This window comes from Ptychodera flava, chromosome 13 (genome assembly GCF_041260155.1).
Source record: "Ptychodera flava strain L36383 chromosome 13, AS_Pfla_20210202, whole genome shotgun sequence".
Lineage (NCBI taxonomy): Eukaryota > Metazoa > Hemichordata > Enteropneusta > Ptychoderidae > Ptychodera > Ptychodera flava.
Window position 1 is genome coordinate 23,042,760 of NC_091940.1, and position 22,118 is coordinate 23,064,877.

General features: G+C 36.9%; 1 protein-coding gene across 3 annotated transcripts in view; it reads right to left on the minus strand.

Annotated features, from left to right (window-relative positions):
• Nucleotides 1–208: 208 nt before the first annotated feature.
• LOC139147863 (ankyrin and armadillo repeat-containing protein-like) overlaps nucleotides 209–22,118 on the minus strand; it is a 36,739-nt gene continuing 14,829 nt past the window's right edge. For 2 of the 3 annotated variants that reach the window (XM_070719079.1, XM_070719077.1), the window contains exons 3-8: nucleotides 21,473–21,717; nucleotides 20,219–20,375; nucleotides 19,347–19,494; nucleotides 17,576–17,695; nucleotides 15,455–15,516; nucleotides 209–3,214 (exon numbers count right to left, since the gene is read on the minus strand). In XM_070719079.1, the coding sequence (XP_070575180.1) occupies nucleotides 2,958–3,214; nucleotides 15,455–15,516; nucleotides 17,576–17,695; nucleotides 19,347–19,494; nucleotides 20,219–20,375; nucleotides 21,473–21,717 (989 nt within the window). In that variant the 3' untranslated portion in view covers nucleotides 209–2,957. Of the gene's footprint in view, nucleotides 3,215–15,103; nucleotides 15,177–15,454; nucleotides 15,517–17,575; nucleotides 17,696–19,346; nucleotides 19,495–20,218; nucleotides 20,376–21,472; nucleotides 21,718–22,118 lie in introns of all 3 variants that reach the window. The other variant, XM_070719078.1, reaches the window with a different exon arrangement.

Here is a 22,118-nt window from a genome sequence, read left to right on the forward strand (position 1 = left end):
TGAGAATATGGTTGAAAATGTGGTATTTTAAGACTCACTGAGGCAAATCTACAAGGGAATGGCATATGAGGTAATTGTATATACAGTTTACTGGTATGTCAATGTCATCTCTGGAGCCAATTATTTTTGGAAAATCTTTTTTTTGAATAAAATAATATCCCAGCTAGCTGAAGAACATTTACAACAACATCACAACAAAGAAACCCTGTTGTGGTAAATAAAGGCACCATTTTTATTGTGTAGAATTCATCATACAACAACACAATTAGACCAAATTAGTCATACATGGCAAAATTGACTACAGTCACCTAACCTCGACATCCATGATAAGACAGTGCTCATTAAAAATTAAGACAAGCCTAACGTTTCAAAAAATATGTACCAACACAGTTTTGCATGATAAATTTTGTGAAATGCTTACACAGGCATTATCCTAGAATCACAAAGATTGCACAAGGCCACTGACGAGATATTCCTTTCCAAATGGGACTGAGAAAGAGCGAAGCCAGCACCTTTAAAAAAACATTCCATTTTGGTGGCAGCGGTGGGATTACTACCAACAGGGCAACAGCCTTTACTAGAATTTTGTACATCTATATTTTCAATTTTTGGGCTGCCTAAGGAGTTTTCACTGCAGTGAGAACCTCACATGAAATTTCACTGTTGAAATATATCTCAGTGTCAAATGAGGTTTTGTTGAGCATTTGTTATAGTCAACCATGACCTAAAGTCTGCAGTGTGAATCCTTTGGCAACCCTACTCACTTGCAAGTTATATACGTCTCACCTTTCAGTGATAATGATGATGTGTTGGAAGAATTTGAAACATCAGTCTGGTGATGAGAGACTGTGTTTAAAACCAAGTCAAGCATTAACATCTTGCGTGAATGGGTGACCAAACTGGCTTCAGGGGAAACATGATGGAGAAAACTGTCCTCATAACCTTGCATAGTTGAAAAGTGATTCAGTTGTATTCAAAGTGCAGTGCCATATGCTTGTGATTGAAAACTTTATAAACACTTTTCTTTTTCAATGCAGTCATGGTGAGTGCATGTCCATCTCAAATTCTAACAGAGACTCACAAACCAGAAGTGACATGCTCTTTTGCACTAGGGCAATGTTAAAACATAAATTATGTACATCACTCTGACTTTGTATATGTAAGCCTCATAATTGCAACACAATTCATAAATACGATAACCACAACAATTACAATGGCAGAAGTGGTTGCTTCATTAAAGTTTTTACGTGCAATATTGAGGTCAAAGGTTGGCCAAACTCTCAATATGAATTGTTTTCAAACAGTGAATTAGACATGTTAGTTTAGGACAGGCCTTGTGAAGTAATTCTTTTACTTGCGATGTGGCCAGTCTTCTTTTAGGCTTAATAAACTTTCTTTGCTTTTTATTCTATATGTTGCAGTTTAAACTGCATATTGGAAAAAATTGGGAAAACAGCCAACAGGAACTTTCCTGAATTTACGTATACAGCCCTGTAAATGAAATAAAATGGTATAACACGGATTGCATACAAATAAAGGGAAACAAAACCACATTTCACATTGACATTTCATTACAAAAGTGACAAAAGACAAAGACAATCTTTTCTATTCAGGCAGCGGTAACACTAAAATCAGATACAGCATATGTCTCAAACTGCCTTTCTTTTCACTTACAAAAGATCATAAAAATGGGATAAATCGCCAGTGTTACCAGCTTTAAATGCACTATTGAGACTACATACACACACGGCTATGGATTACATAAAACAAAAGGACAATGTTTCAGGTTTTGTTTTTCACACAACTAGTATGTTGATGGGACATGCATAATATCTCACGTTAGATTGAGGATTTGCTGTGCATAAATTGCGGGGTAATATGGATATGAGCAGTTATTTTCATCACACAGCTTCAAAAAAATTTGACAGAAGTTTTTACATAAAGGAAGTCCTAAAAATAGAGCCAGTGGAAGATATATTGCTGTATTACACGTAACGGATACAAGTAGCATACACTCTAGGAAATACTGGAGTCTCCCAACCAAAATTTGGTATATATGATAAAACAAGCAAAGTTATGCTTAAAAGCAATCATTCACATATCCTTATCTTGTCTTGTAAATATGTTGTCAAAAACTGACAAAACAAAAAATATTTTTCATGGAAGATCATCTAACTATTTTCCCAGGTTATATGCATATACACACTTTAACACTCTATCTGGTGAGAGTTGGTTTTCAAGGAAAATTCTACATTAATGGACGGTATACATATATCCCTGACTTCAATGCTGAAATTCACAAACTCAAACTCGTGCAAGAAATTCAGTAATCACTATTTGTTTTGTTTTTTTTGAAAATTTTGCATCAGAAGTTTTATCTGACACCCAAACATTCCAACACAGGTCAGATTTGCGACTCAAATCTGTTTGTTCTGTGTCAAATCGGTGTGTAAAAGTGCTCTGGAGACCCTGTCACACTTGATGTGGCAGTAGTGAAGATTAGTGGACACAGAAAGTGTTTTGCATTAATCACTGGTAAACTAAGGAGTCCTTAGAATTAGGGGGCAGGGTTAGAGATAGATTTCATGGCTTAAAGACCCCTAAGCAACCCCCTTTTCATTCATATCTAAAGGTCTGTGTCGATGAATCTTCATCTGTGCCATTTGATAACATGATGGGTAGACTTTTACATTAAAAATCACACTTCAGTGTCAAAAACAGATTTCATATCATTCATACAAAACCCTTTGGCAAAAATAAGATGCCCTCATATTATCATATTATTACATTAGACTAAAAATCTCTTATTATTGGTGTCAAACACCATAATGCAATGTCTTGATGTATCAAATTTTACAAGTGTACAATTTTTGATTTAAATCAAAATTACTGAAAGTAGAAATTATTAAAACTAATCAGCTGCACTCTTTTTTTTAATTTTTTGTTAGTTTTGTTTATCACGGTCCTTCACTTTTTATTGACCTTCTAGTGTGACCGCTTGACACTGCATGTGAAATTCGTCCACTGGCCCGGGACATCCTTGGTGAGTGGCTGGTCGCCAGGTTGTTCAGGGCTGGGGTCTCCATGGCGACTTGGGTGTGTTCGTTGATGGGGTTCTCCTCATTGTAAGTTGTACTCAACTGGTTGGTTGGTGAACTTCGTTGGTGACTCGCTCCACTCTCCCCATAGCTCAGTATCGTGAACGGATGTTGTGCTGTAGCAGGAAAATTTATGATATAAGTGTCAGAGTTCCAATAACTTTCATCTTCATTTCAAATGATCATCGCCCTCTAGAGTTTGATTCTTGTCTGTCATATCTCTTTTGTTTATGGCCCATTGGCACTGCTATCATTGCGTTGGCGGGAACTAAGGGAGATTTGGGAGGGGAGGGGCCACTGGCAGCCTATACACTGAGACAAGAGTGGATGCACTGAAGCCATGCTTGCTGACAGCACACAAACTTAGCACTCAGTCAATTTCTGCTGAGATTACTAGTAACTATGCAGAATTGTTCATGAACTTGTCAGTTTTCCTGAGCACATAAATTTGGTGATTTTTTGCAAATAACGAATAATAGTCTCTTTTTTATTAGTGATACATATAAAACCTAGGTTTGGAATCTGAAGATGACAGAATTAAATTTTATAGATGCTGCGGTTATGGAAAGACAGTCATTTTTCACAGATAAACCACATTTTTCCTCAACTAGAAGTATTCTATTTGATGATGTATAGTGCTTAAACTGTTAGCACATTGCACTCTCCAGACTCTGAACACCATCTCTTTACAACTTGAAGTGAAGCTGGTTGTGTAAACTGTACCTTAACGTCTTGAGAGTAAGTTGCCTTTTGTTATGTAGGTCATTTCCCCCCACACTCATCATGACCTGAGTTCATTAGTCTAGAACATTCTCAAGGTCACTGCCCTTAATGACCTCACAACCTTGAATTCAATTAGTCATGTTTGGAATGTTCTAGGAAAGTTGATTAGTTGTGTAAGGGAGATAATTTTAGAACAGTAATTAGCATGTCAATAAAGTTCTAGATTGTTCTTATATGCCTTTATAAAAGGGACGTGCACAGCTTCCAGTCAGATTTTTGGGATCGTGTCTCTTGTGTGTTACTAAACTCCAGCAGTAGTCATTCTCAAGACTTTTCAAGACCTTCACTGCCAACGCTGGATTTATACTGTGGACTTTGTGCAGCTTCAAGCCTGCAAGGACTGTTCATTCATCCAACTGACTGTTACAACTCTGAGACTGGAGCTTTGCCGTCCCAGCTGAGATAAGTAGTCTGTACACTTTTAAAGCTTGTACTCTATCCCTGACTTAGCAATTAGTTTTATTTTCGTAATAAATTTTGTTTAAACGTTAACTGCTGAGTTCACCCTTTTGTTCGTTTTCTCTGCACGTAACAAAATTGGGGGCTCGTCCGGGATACGAATATTTTGAGCCGTTTGACAACATTTTGACAGCCTTTTCAAAACTACTGTATACTGTGAACTCAGCGAAATTTAATCATGGCGGAATTTAAACCAGACGAATTTATGGATGACCTTGATCAGGACACATTTAATTCCCTCAGAAAAGACAACCTCATAACACTGGCCAATTTCCTTAAAGTAGATGTCAAAAGATCTATGCGCAAGCGAGAGATACAGTTCAAGATTGCAAAACATTTAGTTAATTCTGGCCATTTTGAGGAGTCTGCCTTAAAAGATTATGAACCTGAGTCTTCCTTTGAACTCAGAAAATTAGAGTTAGAAATACAGGCAGATTTGGCACGTGAAAAGTTAGCAATGGAAGAAAGACAGAAAGAAAAAGAATTACAAATGAAAGAAAAAGAATTACAAATGGAAAAAGAGAGACAGGCATTAGAAAAGGAAAAAATACAAATGCAGTTAGAAATGGAAGAAAGACAGAAAGAAAAGAATTGCGATTAGAAGAACAGCGATTGCAGGTAGAAATAAACGTTTAGAGCTTGGACAGTCAGAAAATTCTTCCCTTCAGACAAGTTTGACATCACTAAGCATTTCAGGTTAGTTCCCCCTTTCCAAGAAAAGGATGTTGATAAATATTTCCTCCATTTTGAGAAAATTGCTCAGAGCCTGAATTGGCCTAAGGAGTCCTGGTCTATGCTTTTGCAGAGTGCTTTGGTGGGTAAAGCCAGAGAAATTTACATTCAATTGTCAGTAGAGCAGGCTTCAGATTATGATTCTGTGAAGGAATTAATTCTCAAGGGCTATGAGTTGGTGCCTGAAGCTTACCGTCAGAAATTTAGGGATTGTGAGAAGGTGAAAGATCAAACTTATGTTGAATTCGCTCGAACAAAAGAACAACTGTTTGATCGTTGGTGTTCTTCGGAAAAGGTCAGTCAGAATTATGACAAATTACGACAACTTGTTTTGATTGAGGAATTTAAAAGGTGCATCCGGAGTGACATCAAGACGTTTATCAATGAACAAAAGGCAGATACATTGGAGGTCGCTGCACGTTTGGCCGATGATTATTCATTGACCCACAAATCTTCATTTCTCAGCAAACCATCCCAGTCCTTTTCCTACAGAAACAATGCAGGTAAATTTAACTCCTCCTTTTCATCTAAGAATTTCTCAAAGGACAGTAGAAAATCAAATGACAACAGTTCACAAAATTTAAGTAACACTCACACATCATCAGATCCAAGTCTCAATCTCCTTCTGACAAACAGTTCGGTACACTTTCTTGTAATTATTGTAAGAAAGACGGCCATTTAATGTCAGATTGTTTCAAATTGAAAAGAAAACGTGAAGGTCAAAGTGGTCAAAGTGGATCTAAGCCCACCGGCTTTATTTCTTCATCAACTCAATTAGAGTCTAATAATGTGTGTAACACATTTTCTGAGGTTAACCCCTCTCATCCCCAATTAATGAGGTCAAGGTCGATTCTTCTCAAGATAGCATTATGGGTATTTTCGAGCCATTTATTCATAATGGTTTTATATCACTTTCTAGTGATTTCTCTTCCGCTACCCCTGTCAAAATTCTAAGAGATACCGGGCGTCCAGTCTCTTTTGTTGGCAGATACCCTGCCGTTTTCTGAAAAGTCATTTTCAGGTTCTAAAGTTCTTATTAGGGGGTAGATTGTAATGACTACATTCCTGTTCCTCTCCATAATGTCTATTTGTCTTCGGACTTTGTTTCTGGACCTGTGACTTTAGGTATTAGGCCTTTTTTGCCTTTTGAAGGGATTCACCTTCTTCTCGGAAACGACCTTGCTGGGGACAAGGTCATTACTAATCCACTTGTGACTGATAATCCTAGTTTAGATCAGGATCCAGAGCCAATTGAACAAGAGATACCCGATTTATTTCTTTCATGTGCCTTACTCGAGCCATGTCAAAGAAAACTTCTGAGAATCAAAATACTCTCAAAAATAATGTCACAGACGTTGACTTAAATGACACTTTTCTCAGTCAGGTGTTTGACACGGATCATTCCGTTATCCCTCGAGGATTTGAAACTTCCAGTAAAACTTCTGCTGACCAAAGTCAGACATTTTCTAGATCAAATCTCATTGCAGAACAACACAAAGACCCAGATATTTTGTGTTTGTTTGACAGGGTAGATGATGAAGGTAAAACTTCAGATAGCTCTGTTTCCTATTATACAAAATCTGGTATTCTCATGCGTAAATGGAGACCTCCAGACGTTTTGGTTGATGACGATTGGGCTATAAACATCAAATTGTGGTTCCAAAGCCCTATCGTGCTGAAATATTGCGCCTGGCCCATGAAACGCCCTGGGCTGGTCATTTGGGAGTAAGGAAAACTTATCATAAAATTCTCAGTCACTTTTATTGGCCTAATCTCAGGAGGATGTAGCACATTTCTGTAAAACTTGTCACACATGTCAAATGGTAGGAAAGCCAAATAGACCATTCCAAAGGCCCCTTTACAGCCAATTCCTGCATTTCGAGAACCATTTAGTAGGATACTAATAAACTGTGTTGGGCCCCTACCAAAAACAAGATCAGGAAATGAGTACATGTTGACAATAATGTGTACATCAACTCGCTTCCCAGAAGCCATATCACTGAGAAACATAAAGACAAAGACTATAGTGAGAGCTCTAGTCAAATTTTTCACTTTATTTGGCCTCCCTAAATGTGTCCAGTCCGATCAAGGCTCCAACTTTATGTCTGGTATTTTTCAACAAGTAATGGATCAGCTAGGCATTAAACAGTATAGGTCATCCGCCTATCATCCAGAAAGTCAGGGTGCTCTTGAGCGATTTCATCAAACTTTGAAAAACATGATTAGGACCTACTGTTTTGACACAGAGAAGCAGTGGGATGAAGGAATTCATTTTCTGCTCTTTGCTGTTGGAGAGTCAATTCAAGAGTCTCTTGGTTTAGCCCATTTGAGCTTGTATTTGGACATACAGTCCGTGGCCCACTTAAGCTCGTTAAAGAGAAATTCCTATCAGACGATGATGATTGTCTGAATATTTTGCAATATGTGTCAGATTTTCGTACAAACTCTCTAAAGCATGTGAATTAGCCAGAGAAAATCTTGAGTCATCTCAGCAGTCAATGAAACCAAATATGATAAAAGCACCTCAAAACGGAAGTTTAAACCAGGTCAAAAAGTTCTTGTTCTACTTCCAATTCCTGGCAAACCACTCCATGCTCGTTACTTTGGGCCATATCTAATCGATAAGAAATTAAGTGATTTAAATTACATCATAATAACACCTGACAGGCGAAAACAAAAACAGCTATGTCACATAAATATGCTTAGCCATATTTGGATAGGGATAATCCTACTATAACTCAGCCTGTCAGTGCAGTCAGTTCAAACCATTATGAAGATAGTGATACTGAAACTGACTTGAGTGAAAATACTCTAAACTCAAAGCTGGGCTCGGTCAAGCTTCAGAACTCAGAAATCCTGGAGAAGCTGGAGTCTACAAAGTTGGCACACCTCCAGCCAGAACAACAACAACAGCTGAAAGAACCAATCCATGAACATTTGTTCCCAGACATTCCAACAAGGACAAACATCATCTATCACAACGAAGATGTCTGCGACAGTAATTCAATGGAACAACATCGAGACAGACTGAATCCTGCGAAAGCGGAATATCTCCAGGAGGAAGCCAAGTATTTGCCGAACAATGACTTTATAGAACTCAATACAAATAACCGGACTTTGCCATGCATACTTTATGCCAAATTCAGTGCCATTTCAAGTTTTCCAATACCAAATTGCAAGAGGATAGTCATGGGGTAGATCATCCTGTTTGCTATTTTTCACGCAAATTTAACAAATCCCAGAGAAACTACTCTACAATTGAAAAAGAGTGTTTATCTTTGATATTAGCTTTACAGCATTTTGAAGTTTATGTTACTTCTTCAAATCAGCCAATAGTGGTTTATATTGATCACAACCCTCTTGTTTTTCTGCAGAAATTTAAAGGCAAAAATCAGAGATTGCTAAGATGGAGTTTAATGTTACAGGAGTTTAATCTTGACATTAGACATATCAAAGGCAGAGACAATTTAATTGCAGACTGTCTCTCTCGTATTTAGAGTTTATTGTTGTTCACTTTCAAGAATTTTACTTTAGAGTAAAACAAGTTGAGTACTTAAATCTTTTTCAAGATTACATTTGCAAAAGAAAGATTTTTCTTTAAAAAATTTTCTTTTTTGAAGAGGGGGTGTGTTATGTAGGTCATTTCCCCCCACACTCATCATGACCTGAGTTCAATTAGTCTAGAACATTCTCAAGGTCACTGCCCTTCATGACCTCACAACCTTGAATTCAATTAGTCATGTTTGGAATGTTCTAGGAAAGTTGATTAGTTGTGTAAGGGAGATAATTTTAGAACAGTAATTAGCATGTCAATAAAAGTTCTAGATTGTTCTTATATGCCTTTATAAAAGGGACGTGCACAGCTTCCAGTCAGATTTTTGGGATCGTGTCTCTTGTGTGTTACTAAACTCCAGCAGTAGTCATTCTCAAGACTTTTCAAGACCTTCACTGCCAACGCTGGATTTATACTGTGGACTTTGTGCAGCTTCAAGCCTGCAAGGACTGTTCATTCATCCAACTGACTGTTACAACTCTGAGACTGGAGCTTTGCCGTCCCAGCTGAGATAAGTAGTCTGTACACTTTTAAAGCTTGTACTCTATCCCTGACTTAGCAATTAGTTTTATTTTCGTAATAAATTTTGTTTAAACGTTAACTGCTGAGTTCACCCTTTTGTTCGTTTTCTCTGCACGTAACACCTTTATTTCCATTTTTACAGTGCATCCTCCCAATAGTTTCACAAGAACAATATTGTTCCAAAAAACTGATTAAATGTTGGTCAATCTATATATCTTTTGGATTTTTGCCAACATTTTTTTTCACAGGTAGTATCCAGCTGACAGTGAAACAACTATTGGTGATGTTGTCGTTCTTGTCTCTAGGCACGTAGTATGTCATGTTATGTTTTTACTCTGGATCTGAGATTTCATTTTCGGAGAATAAATGCTTGCTGACATTTTATTTACAATACAAACCATTGTCAGGATGTCCCTGATTTACAAACATCAATGGATTACGCTCAAAAATATGCAAATTTTTGTACCTGTGAGTGACAGTGCAGTGATTAAAAGACACTCTTCTAAGTTCTCAGAGGTGAGCAAGACGTGAGTCCTTGACAGTCAAAATACCAACGAAGGTATCTTTAGAAGGCCTGTGGTCTATTTTGTTAGGCTAGCTGACATATTCATTTGCATTAAATTGTCATCGGACTAAAGGAACGGCAACTTCACAGGTCTGAGCAAATATTTGACAGTACGTCCCAGACCTATGACTATTGAATTTGCTCACCACTGGTTTCAGCATATCACTGTACTGAGATCAACCTTCAGCTTTCATCCTGAACTTTGATTTCAGTACATTAAAACAAAGATTTTTGTATGGCTCATTTCACAGTTCAAGTTCAATCCAACTGAGCAGAAGATTTAGAGCTATATAATTGTTTAGAATTTTTGTTTTATAAGCGAGTTTACTTTGACCCTTTGTCACAAATGGTTTTCAGTAGAAATAACAGGAAAAGCTACACAGGTTCAACGGGCAAAATGAATCTTTGATACTCTAAAAGAGATGACTATACTCTTCTGTGCACAAGTTGAACAACTTTCTTTCAATGACATCACCTGAAAAACTTTGACTATTGCAACAAAAACACACTTTTTGAGTATTCTTTAATTTGGTGTTGTCTCAATCTGTCACAGATTTTCTCACATTGTCTGGTAATAGATGAGCGGTCAGCATTACTCCAAAGTATTACAAATAAATGCTTTTTGCTCTGAAACTGGTGTGAAATGAACCACACTGAAATGACCATTGCAGTTAGATTTGATGGTTAGAACCCAGCAACCCTGTCATCAAAACCCACGTACAACTGACATCCACCATATGGCAGCAGTATGATATATTTAGTGTCTGATCAGTGTGTTGCAGAAACACTGAATAACTAATACCATAGGCTTTGAAATCAGGTACTTTAAAAGTGCGTCATTTTTTCATTACATACCATACAACAAAACACTTCTCTTGAACATTTTGACTTGAAATGTTTTTTGCAGAATATAATATTTACAAATGTATCCAAAATGATATGCATTTGACAAGGAACAAAATGGTTGGAAACATTCAACTGAAAATCATCTGCACCAATCTTTGCTCAGGCAGATTTCAAGACACCAGCAGACAAATTGCCATTTTGACATACTGCAGGGGACAAAAATGGTGGAATTTCTCATTTTAGAAGAGGTGTTCTTTTTTTGAATGTTAATTTTGGTGCATCACGCTATGAATATCATCAAGTTTTAATTTGAAGAAAACGCATACTCTAATCAGTGTGAAATCAAAGAAACGACATCACTGTTGCTACATGTATGTGATAGATATCAGTTGTACTTACTCATTGTTGGTAGTTATACACAAATATTAGCATATTAAAGTCAGTTGTTTTACTTGACCCAAACTGGCTCCCTTAACTCCCTGATTATTGTGCATTCCTGAATACTACAGTGCTTGCTTTAGCAATATGAAATGAACAAAAGAGTCTGAAATTGTGCAATTGATAGTCATGAACGACTGCCCAAGGATTATGCCATGAACATTTTTTAATACTGCAAGGCTTTGATGATAAAATTTCTTGGTTAACAATTCAAAGTGAACATCAGTCTGTATGCTTGCCATGACCATCATACAATGAGAAGCCTACAGCCTTCTTGCAAGATTGTCTGTGTACGTTTACAACTTTTTCTCTATTCATTAGACCAATCTGTGACGTTACCATACATGTATTTATTACACAGGTACATGAATCAATAATGACATGATATCTTTAGATGCAGTGTAGGTCAACCCTTATGCAATGGTGATTTTACGTTTACTTGTTACTTCCAAAATTAAACCTATGATGTCACAGTTACTTCCTGTTGCATAATTATACATGAGTGAGCATACCTTTAGAATTCGGTATAAATATTTGCATCAAAATGTGCATACATAATTATAAATTAGCATAAAGCTTCATGTTTTAGCATAACATTTACATATATTTACAATGAAACTGTTGACACTGAACTGATCCACTTTTTTTAATATAATATAAAAATATAATTTTTTAAAATATTGGTACACTAAAATAATATTAACTGATATATTAGGCATGGTACTGTTTTCAGTGTGAGAATAAATTCACTTTTTTGTTACAAGTGTCAATGTTCGTTGAAGTGCATGTTAGTGACACAATGTGCGATGTAAGAAATTATTATTTGCACACAGATTAGATATGTTTTTCATGCAGGTGCTGGATGCAAAACAAAAAGAGAAATGTTTGCACAGTAAATCTACTCACCCATCAACAGCTTTAATTTTTGCAGAAGCAGCAATGGAATACAAAACTTTGTTAGTTTTGTGGAGCTAGCACAGTGATGGGCTTTGGGGAGGGGGGTTGTGAAAATGCTATACTCACATATGTGGGGGCCATGGCAATTGAATGGGGGGGGGAACAGATTGCATGCATATAAGCACACTTGATGCTGTCGGAAGTGATCGCATTGTTATCACCAAGTTCAGAGTTCTCTCGCATTTACATGACCTCTGACCCGAGCCTTACATCCTGGTATTTTTGGTTTGTGGTATAAATGCTACGTTTTGGTATTACACAAATATCATATCATAAAAAGATGCCTTGCTGACAAGTATTCTAATATCTATAAAGAATTTATTGTGTCCTAATTGGACGTAATGATATTCAACAGAGTCCTCCCGATAAATTTTAAACCGGTCACTGTAAAGCTTAAAGGGCCAGCAGCTGTAACTTTTGATAATATTTTGACAATTTTTGTTTTTACATCAACTGAAAGTTCTTGTTCTTCTCCCAAAGCCATGGTGAAACACCTACTATTTAGCTTGCCAACACAGCGTTTATATAATCATATAGATTGCACAATAATTGTTTACATTTGAGTTCTAGTCCACATCAGAATTCACTTGTCTGTAATGATAATGCACTTAACAAATACACAGCTTGAACTGACAAGCTGAATTCTGTGTATCTCAACATACTTTGGGAGTACAACAAGAAACAGTTATAAAAAAGCAAAAATAGTGAAAATATCAGCAAAAGTTTCTCCTACTTGGCCCTTTCAAGTCAGGGATTGTCATCTTGTATACGGTAAGGTATGTTTACCAAATTGCCATACACGTAGCATCAGCAGTTCTTCTTTGCAAAATTTACCATTTCTCATTTCAAAACTGAGAGAATGAGGCTAGATGGTAGTTTTGATTTTGAATGGAAGGCTAGACATGAGACCGTAGTACCGTGAGTGACTGTAGCAAATACTTGCAGTACTCAATGAGTATGGTTAGCTGCCATAGAGTTGGAAGTCAAACTGGAGGATTTTCACCATCAAATATACCAGGATATAAGGTCAGGGAGATGTCATGAATATGGCTGGTATATCCCATCTATACCTGTCATGCACACATGCATATATGAGTTCTTTAATTTGGCATTAACAATTCAGATTCTCTGCTGTCCATAAATATACAAATTTTTTAAACTTTGAAACAATATCCCGTTCCAACCTGTTTTACAAATCAGGCAGACTTTTATCACATATTGTGTAATGATAAAATAATTATAACTCGGTAGTTTCATCTTTCTTCATACTTCCAAAAATTCTCTGAGTAACAGGTTGTTGTAATTCATGATGAGGTACACTTCATAATATTCCGTTCCACTGAACTACATGACTGAGATTATCAACCTGTCACACAACCTTTACACGTGACGTGACTCATTTACGTTGCTGTTGTGCATTTCAGAGAACTGCTTGATTCAGATCTGTCTTGTCCAATGGTAGAAATCCCCCGGTTTAAAGGTGGCAAAAATACTGCCACACTGTCAGAATGACAAATTTTGCCATAATTTGATGAACTAGTCACCGATATGGTTGTGGAGAACTCCTGACTTGGTTAACACTATGGCAATAAAGCTGAAGTGTGTACATACAAACATGCATATCTGGCATACAGTGGCCGGTGAAAAAAATTAGCTGGGTGTGAGAAACCTACTGAAAGAAGTTTTACTTATCCCGAATGATAAAATCCCTATGTAATTCAATTTCTATTCCCCGTAACAACCAGTTCAAAATCGTTACTATGTGTAGCAATGGTCAGTTCTCATTTTATAAGTAAATTGAAGATTCATACAGTTGGAATAATTTAAAAGCCATACTGTGTGAAACTGATTTCTACTATTTTCGTTTACATATAAACAAAATAAACTGAAGAACACTGCAAAATTAACTCCACAAAAACTTTCATTGCTAGACATACAGTAATCAAGAAGAACTGGTTTTTGAAAAAAATCTTTGCCATGGTGAAAGCCTGGTCTGTCATTGATCCATGGTAATATTTTTCACCTGCTCTTTCCACATATGGCAATTGATTTTCCATATATGGCAATATATCATTTAAATATATATGGTAATGATGAATGCTGACTTTCCCCAAATATGCTGATACTTTGATACTTTGTACCCTCCCTTTGCATATGATTAACACCCACCAGGTTTTCTCCATAGTATCAGTGAAGAATTATGGTTTGATACTGAATGAGGCACTTTGGTTATTACATGCTTTGTCAAATAAACTGATTTTTATCCAATAAAATGATTAATATGTATTTCTATCAAGCTTTCTGCATTGTTTGTGATTGAAATATGAATAAGGGTTTTTTATAGCATTGAAATGGTTTGGCATTACCTGTGATTATGTGGAGGCAAGGAGATAAATTTGAAAAAATTTTGCTTTAAAGATAATGTTTGGTATAAGGTAAGTGATGTGTCAAACAAGATTGATTATTCTGTAAGCAAAGAGAGTCAATGAAAAAATTGTGAATGGCAAAGATTTCAAGTGCACATTGTTGCAGATTTGTGACTTTTGCAGAAATCTGTTTGGTGGCTTGCACACATACAAAATATGTGATGCCACTTTCTTGCATGTGCATGTAAATAAATAAAGGAAAACTTCCTATTTTGATATTTGGACGATGCGAATATTAGTGATAATATAAGCTGCTTTTTTTTGCTCAATTTTTATGCCAGCTGATTTCTTGCAAATTTGTGCGGGTGCCACACGCTCACATGTTGCATTTTTGTGCCATTGAGAACAGCTAAGTGCATTGCTCTCTCTGGTTGCAAGCTTGCAGAAGCAGATGTCGGTATCTTGCAAGTTTCTGCATGAGCCATTTTTGTGCGTTTTCAGAACAGTCATGTGTAGTGCTCTTTTTCAGTTGCACGCTTGACCAAGCAGGTGACGATTTCTTGCAAGTTTGTGCACATGCTACGTTCTAACACATTGCATTTTGTGCGTATTCAAAGCAGCCACCTGCAGTGCTCTTTCCATTTGCATGTTTGAAGAAGCAGGAGCCAGGTGCTAATTTCCTGCAAAGTCGTGCATTGTGCAAGTTGCTTCACGCAATATTGCAAATCGTGCCAATCAGGGCAGCCGCGTGCAGTGCTCTCGCATTTCTGTGCACTTCCGTTACCTGGATGCGCCGCTCTGCTGGGGCTGATTCTTATCAGTGTTCATATCATTCAAATTCTCTCCGCACGGAGCAGCTGAAATGGATCATGCAAAACATGGGAATTTTTGGAGAGAGAGATAGAGAAAAAAATAGCTTTTTTGAACATATGCACGCAGGGATTTTCAGGACAGTTAAGGCAACAAAATGTGCAAAATAAAAAAAAGCACACACTTTGCAGATATTGATCCCTGACATAGCAGTGTAGGAAGGAAAAGCACAAAAAAAACCGCAAGAACGCTGCACAGAAACAAATCTGAACAAGTGCACTTGAAATGGAGAAGTACGGTAATCTCTTTTTGGAAATGAACCTACCATTTTGATGTTTTGCCTGCGTCCAGTAGTCTGTCTTCTTGCCTACTAGACTTGGTCGGTCACTGCAAGTAAAATTTACACCAACATAAATGCCATGAGTGTTGCACGGGGAGGAATCATAAATGCTAATATTAGGGTCGGCTGTGTGAAATTCATGTGCTGTTACAGCTAAGTAAATTTACCAACCTCAGCCTGAACATCATTCTCATCAGCCACGCACAAGGCAGAGTGGTGGCATTATAGCCCAGTGGGTAACATACCAGACACACCATCAAAGGATCGGTGGTGAGTTTGAGACCCAGGTGTGGCCAGACTAACCATCAGAGCATGATAAGTTTGACACTCGAGCACAGTGTGGAGCTTTTGAGCAGGGCACTCTACTCCTCATTGCTCAGTTGAAAGTTTTCTTGAAGAAAGTTTTAGGAAAAGTTTTAGCTTTTCACTTTTGTGGTCTCTCCTACTTTTAAGTGCAGTATCTGGTAAATTTTATCTATGTTCCAGAGTCACATTACCAAGGTTCCCCAGCCCCTTGTAAATTTATTGATGCAATCCTATTCCGTGATGACAGAAATGGTACTAGGGTTCTAAAACCATTATGTACCCCGACCTTAGCAAAAACACTGAGAAATGATACTATTTTACAACAGCCTGTCACTGTGACGTAGCATGTACCGGTAGCATATTCACTAGTGACCACATGAGGGCTCTGTAGCTGTATCGTGAGTAGAATAGAAACACTCACTTCAGTAGGCTGTACTTTACTGACACAGGTATTCAGGTTGCATTATTATGTAAATTTATTGCTTGTTAAAAATTAAGACTTATAGTGAAGAGGCCAAATTTTCAAAATAACATTACCGTATGAATCAGTTTAATAGTGGCTGTGAATCAATCAACTCTTGATTGGTTTTGAGCAAAAATGTTTCCAGACTACAATGTAAACTGCTTTCAAACATACGGTAGTATGTGTTTTTCGGATACCATCACAACAGAGTAAATAAAATCAGTCGGCAGATAATTTCAATGCAATGCCTTCTAAAATTTGTCCTTTCTTCTAACATTTGACTTTGAAAATACAGATATGGGAGTTGTGTAACACAATAATAAACAGAAAAGAAAGATAAAATATTGAAGGTATAGAATCATAAAACGTTATGTGACCATAAAATCATAGTTTTCAAGGAAATGTGGTGTAGTGAAGGAAATCTTTAATTCATTTCTATTCATAATGCACATCCATACTACATATTTTACCTTCAAAACTCTGTCCCAACTTTTAATTTATGAAATATTTATGAGAATTTCTTTCCTTGATAGAGCTATCAAGACAATCGTCTGGCAACTGTTGAGTAACCATCATTTTTGCTCGGCAACCTTTCAACATCAATTATTAAAGCTAATAAGTCTGGGTAATACTGCTTCATGGTAATACATCTGGATTTTTTTTTGTGGAAATAACCACATCATCTTTTCTCTGAGCTGTTTTTAATTTCCTTTGTAGTCACGGAGACACCGTCCATGATGATTGACAGGCTGCATTTCCATCACAGAACACTGAGCACAATGTCAGTGTAAAAGGTCATAAATTTCCTGAACGTTTCTGCCATTTCCTCAATCTACAGCCTGATTTGCATGGAAATCAGACATGAATTTCCCATCAAGGATTCTGACGAGTAAACTGACTGTTATTATCATGACGTCCTCAAAATTGAAAATGACATTCACCATCAGAGAGTGATAGTCATGAGTAGCTATGAGAGTCAAAGTCAGTGCATATTTACATAACGATGCAAGACATTTTGGAATCATGGAATATCTCCCGATCAAAATGACAAGTACCACAGTTCAGAGCACATAATATGTCTTCAACTGGTCCTGACTTGAGCACAAACCTTCTCAATAATACTCCTTAAGCATTGCATTTGATATTCATTGCCAAGAAATGCCTCCCCGGGGCCAAGAAATTTTAAGAGGAACTCTTTCAAAAGCCTTGTAGACTCTGTATTTTCAAATGTTTTCAGCTAAAAAAAGCTGCAGAAGTGTCACAATGGAATACTGCTCACTCGATGGGAGACACAACAGAATACCGTACACACTCAACAGACGAATACTAATACTTACTCAATGGGTGGCAGACCTATTCTCCTGTAGTGTTGCCAGTCGTCAGTGAACTGAGCTGAGATTTTACTTTTCTTGGTGTGGTACCTCAACACTTTCATCAAGTAGGGATCTTTCCTGCATCTGCAATGCATTCATAATCACATACCGTACAGTGAACAAATTATACGAGTTGTCTGATGTATTTTCTGATCATGACATCAATAAAATATTTCAAAAAGTTAAAAACAAGAAACAACGCTAAGTGTATGGTTAATTTGACATTTCAAAAACAAAGAATAATATTCTAACTGTTGCTGGCCATTGAACGGATGATTCCTCACATCAAATGAAACTTGTGAAAGATAGTATGGATGTCAAGCAAGAACTTATCACTAGTACAGAAATTTGCAAGAAAGGGACACTTTCTCGTTTGTTTGTGAAAAGTATGCAAGAATACATACTATCTGACACTTAATTTGCGAGAATTTTGTTTTCTCGCAATCAGTCAGCGAGAACTGTTTTCTTGCTCTGTATCTGCGAGAACTTGAATTCTAACAATCAACCAGCAAATTAGTTAGTGGATTGGGGATAGTATGCATTCTCGCATACTTCACGCAAACAAGCAAGAAAGTGTCCATTTCTTGCAATTTTCTGTACTAGTGTGTAAATTTGAGCTTCTTTCTGACCACATTCAACTTGAAATGTATACCTACGATGACAGAGGATACATCACTCCTTGTTTTGCTTTGTTTTTTTCTGTATAGCAAGTAAAAGGATCTCTCAATGGTGCTGTTCACGGTAATTGGTTTGTTACTAAATATAGCTACACATGCACGATATCGGACACTGCTGCTTGAAATTCGGACAAAATTTCTCAGTGTCTCATTAGCTGTTGTTGCAGCTTGTACTGTGAGCCATTAACGTATCTTTTATTGTTCATTGTTATATTGGCAGGTGCCTATTAAGATACATTTTCGTTGTTCTTGAATTTGTTATTTCCAAAAATGCAATCTAATTTGCAGACAAATATTTGTTTTTGCATGCCAATGAGAGAGCAATGATGTCATTTGTGAACAGCTACAAAAGTTCAACTCTAAAGACACACGTTATTTGTATTTTTGTAGTACTTGCAGGAAGAATGCACTTCCCAGACAGATATTCAGACTTTTGTAGTCTACTGCTTCTGTGGGCTTGTTTTAAAGCTCTGGAAGTGTATGAACGTTTCACTTTCACATTTTTGTGAAAAATTTAAAATTTATTTTTTCCGCATAGACTTAACATAGGGATGGCGGCCGTTTTGAATTTCAAGACCTGGTAAACGTTTGGTGATTTGTTTCTCTATCGTTAGAATTTGTAAAATTTTTATTCTCAATTTTGAAAAAGAAAGGTTGAAAGCTTCTTTTGGGAATGTTTGAACAAAAGTTTAAGTTTTTCAGTATTGAGGTTAGTACTACCGACATTACTACCGACTTCAACATTTATGACACAGTTGACATTCATTACCATTGTTCTGGGTTTTACTTTGTACATCTACAACCTGTCTGCACAGGCTGAACACCTTGTGTTGTGATCTCCTGTCCACTGTGACCCTGAAGACGGCAATCTGTGAGTTACCAAAACGTCGGTACTTTTAAATTAATAAACTTGAAGTTTGAGCTCCTTGGTCGAAGCTGCCTTATTTCACTACACACTGTTGTGTTCTATACTGAGGCGGTCTCCCGTGCTCCATTGACAACTTCAATATTTGTAGTTGGACTGATTCTCTACGGAACACTTAACACTTTTTACTTACTCATTCAACAGTTGTCTCTCTGCCTTGTGGTTGAAACTCAGGTAACCAAGGGCGATGGCGGCCGAGCCACGCACCTGCTCCGACTCTTTCAACATGAGGGAACACAGGAGATTAATGGCATTTATGGAAACCACCGCTGCCGGAACACCTAGAGTACAGAAAGAGATGGAATTGATTTGTACACCATCCGGAAAATATGACACTGTTAATGAATGTGCCTGTACGTGTTTCATTTAGATTTTAGAGGGGTTTCCACTTAAACTTTTTGATCATGCTATAAACACAACACATACAAATGTTATCACTTTGAAGTATTTTCAATTATTTTTCTTCTACTTGTGAAATACAGTTTCTTATTCAACTTCCCAAATCATGTGGACATGGCATGTATTCAACTTGCCAATACAGCCCTATATATGTGTATTGTCCTAGATTATTTTGACAGTTGAATCTCATTCAGGATCAGAATTCATTTGTCGACAGTAACATTGCATATTGTACATGATGCACTGTGCTGACTGGTCTTGTGTTTAGTATTTTGACATACCCTAGGGATAAAAAGTAAACTTGTTTTCAAGAAATAATGAAAATTATTGTCAATAGTTACAGCTACAGTCCTTTTTAAATTGGTCGATGTTTAGGGGTTCAAAGAATAAATTCAATGATACCTTTGCGTGCATCATCTCAAAGCATTATGAGATATCAAACCAAATTTACTATAAACAGAAACTGTTTGCTGAGTTGCAAAAATCATTTTAGCATTAAGTTCTGTTAGACACGAGTCTCTACAAACTACCGACCAAGGACAACCATCTCTGGTTTCATATCAAACAATTGTCATATTGTCAAACTATTAAAATGCCAATTTTTACCTGCCCTGGTGTGTGCCAGTCTAGCAATGCAGTCAGACGCCAGTGCCTGGATTTGTTCATTTGTGGAGTCCTCCAGGAGATCCACCAGTAGTTTAATCCCAATGGCTGACGATGAAGCCTGATCTTCATCTGGGATTATACGAGCCAGTGTGACCACCTACAAAACAAAATTTCCATATGATTGAAACAGCCAGTCAAAACACTAACATAAATATCTGTTTTACCTTTGAAAAGTTTTCAAAGCCCTGTCCATTGGTAAAAATATTAAATGAACTCTGCCAAATATATGATACTGCAAATTTATCATAGCCTTGTCAATGCCAGTGAATTTTGTGATGTCATCCCCCAGATTATTACTGATGTTTCAGATTATCCAACATTATGGCCCAAGATGTTTTCTACATCTACAAATTCACTGGCATTGCCAAATCTATGAAATAATAGCGATAATGTACGTCCTTCAAGACCATAATGGACTTAAGCAAATTTTGCATTACATAATGTACTCCGCTTCACCTCGTAGTCTTGCAGAGTTTGTCTTCATCCATTATGGGTTGGGAGGGGGTACATTATCACTTGAATATTGTTTTCTACATTCATATGCATTTGGATAAACTTAATTTCACTATATCAAAATGATATCAAGTCAAATTAACACTGGCAATATTTCACTTACGGTGGTGTTTAAAGTGACTACTTTTTTTCCAAGTCTTTTCATATTTAGTCTTGTATAGTATATCTTGATTTTTAGTCAAAATGATCAAATGAGGGGGGGCATAGAATCTGATACATGTATGATACATCCTTGAGACAAGACAAACTCAGAGCAAACATTTCAGTGTCCATGTCTCTTGGTCCCCTATCTTCAGAAACTTCACCTTAGAGTTGACCTTTGAACTTTGACACATTAATTATGGGTCTGTTGTCATTGCAAACAAAGTTAGCTGTCCTTACAAAAACAAACTGTCAGGGGCAGAATCCTCAAATTTGAATTGCTTTGTGTCTGCTTGGTTGTGCAATACAGAAAAATCAACACCATTGTGTTCATATTTAGTCAGACACTGGGCTAATAGACAAGCCATTCAATAGTTTCAGCTTACAATTTTCCGATTGAAAGTTTCCAATCCGTTATGGTGACATATCTGCAACTCCCTCACATCAATGCCTGCCTAAAACTAACATTATTTGAATAACCTTTGAGAATTATACAAACGAGTAAGAAATATGGAAACATAATGATGTTGGATCACTGACCTGAAACGCCGCACTGCAACGATAGAATTCGTCTTCCGATTCAAGAAAGGGCACGAAGCAATGATAGCGAACACCCCCAGACTCTGCGATGTTCTTCTGCTGATGTAAATTATTATATGCAAAGACAGCTAAGGCTGACCCAGCTAGCAGTCGCACCAGGTCATCCTTGGAGTACAGAAGACGTAGAATATGGACGTAATTGAAATCGACATTGTCCATGACCTGAGTCATCACGTCATGGTTACCTGAAACAAAATAAAACACAGATCATATGATATTGCAATATTTATCACAACATATCATTGCCATCAGATTTAAGTAAGGAGACATCATTTTGTCCAAAACGTCTCTACGTTTCCAAGAAAATTTCAGATGAGTTGCTAAAAACGATTCACAACCATTATGGGTCAATATGACCAATGTACTCTTATTATACACTTGTGCTTTTTCCTGTGTTTGGAACAAAAAGTACTGACTGTATTTCTCATTGGCAGATTTTTTGATCATCATCTACAAAATCTAACAATTACAAATTACTGATTTTTAAATAACATTAAAATTCACGCGATGCAAAAACAAACACCATTAAAACTCACAAGATGCAAGAAAACAGTTTTTCTAAGAATTGTGATCTTTATACGTTTGT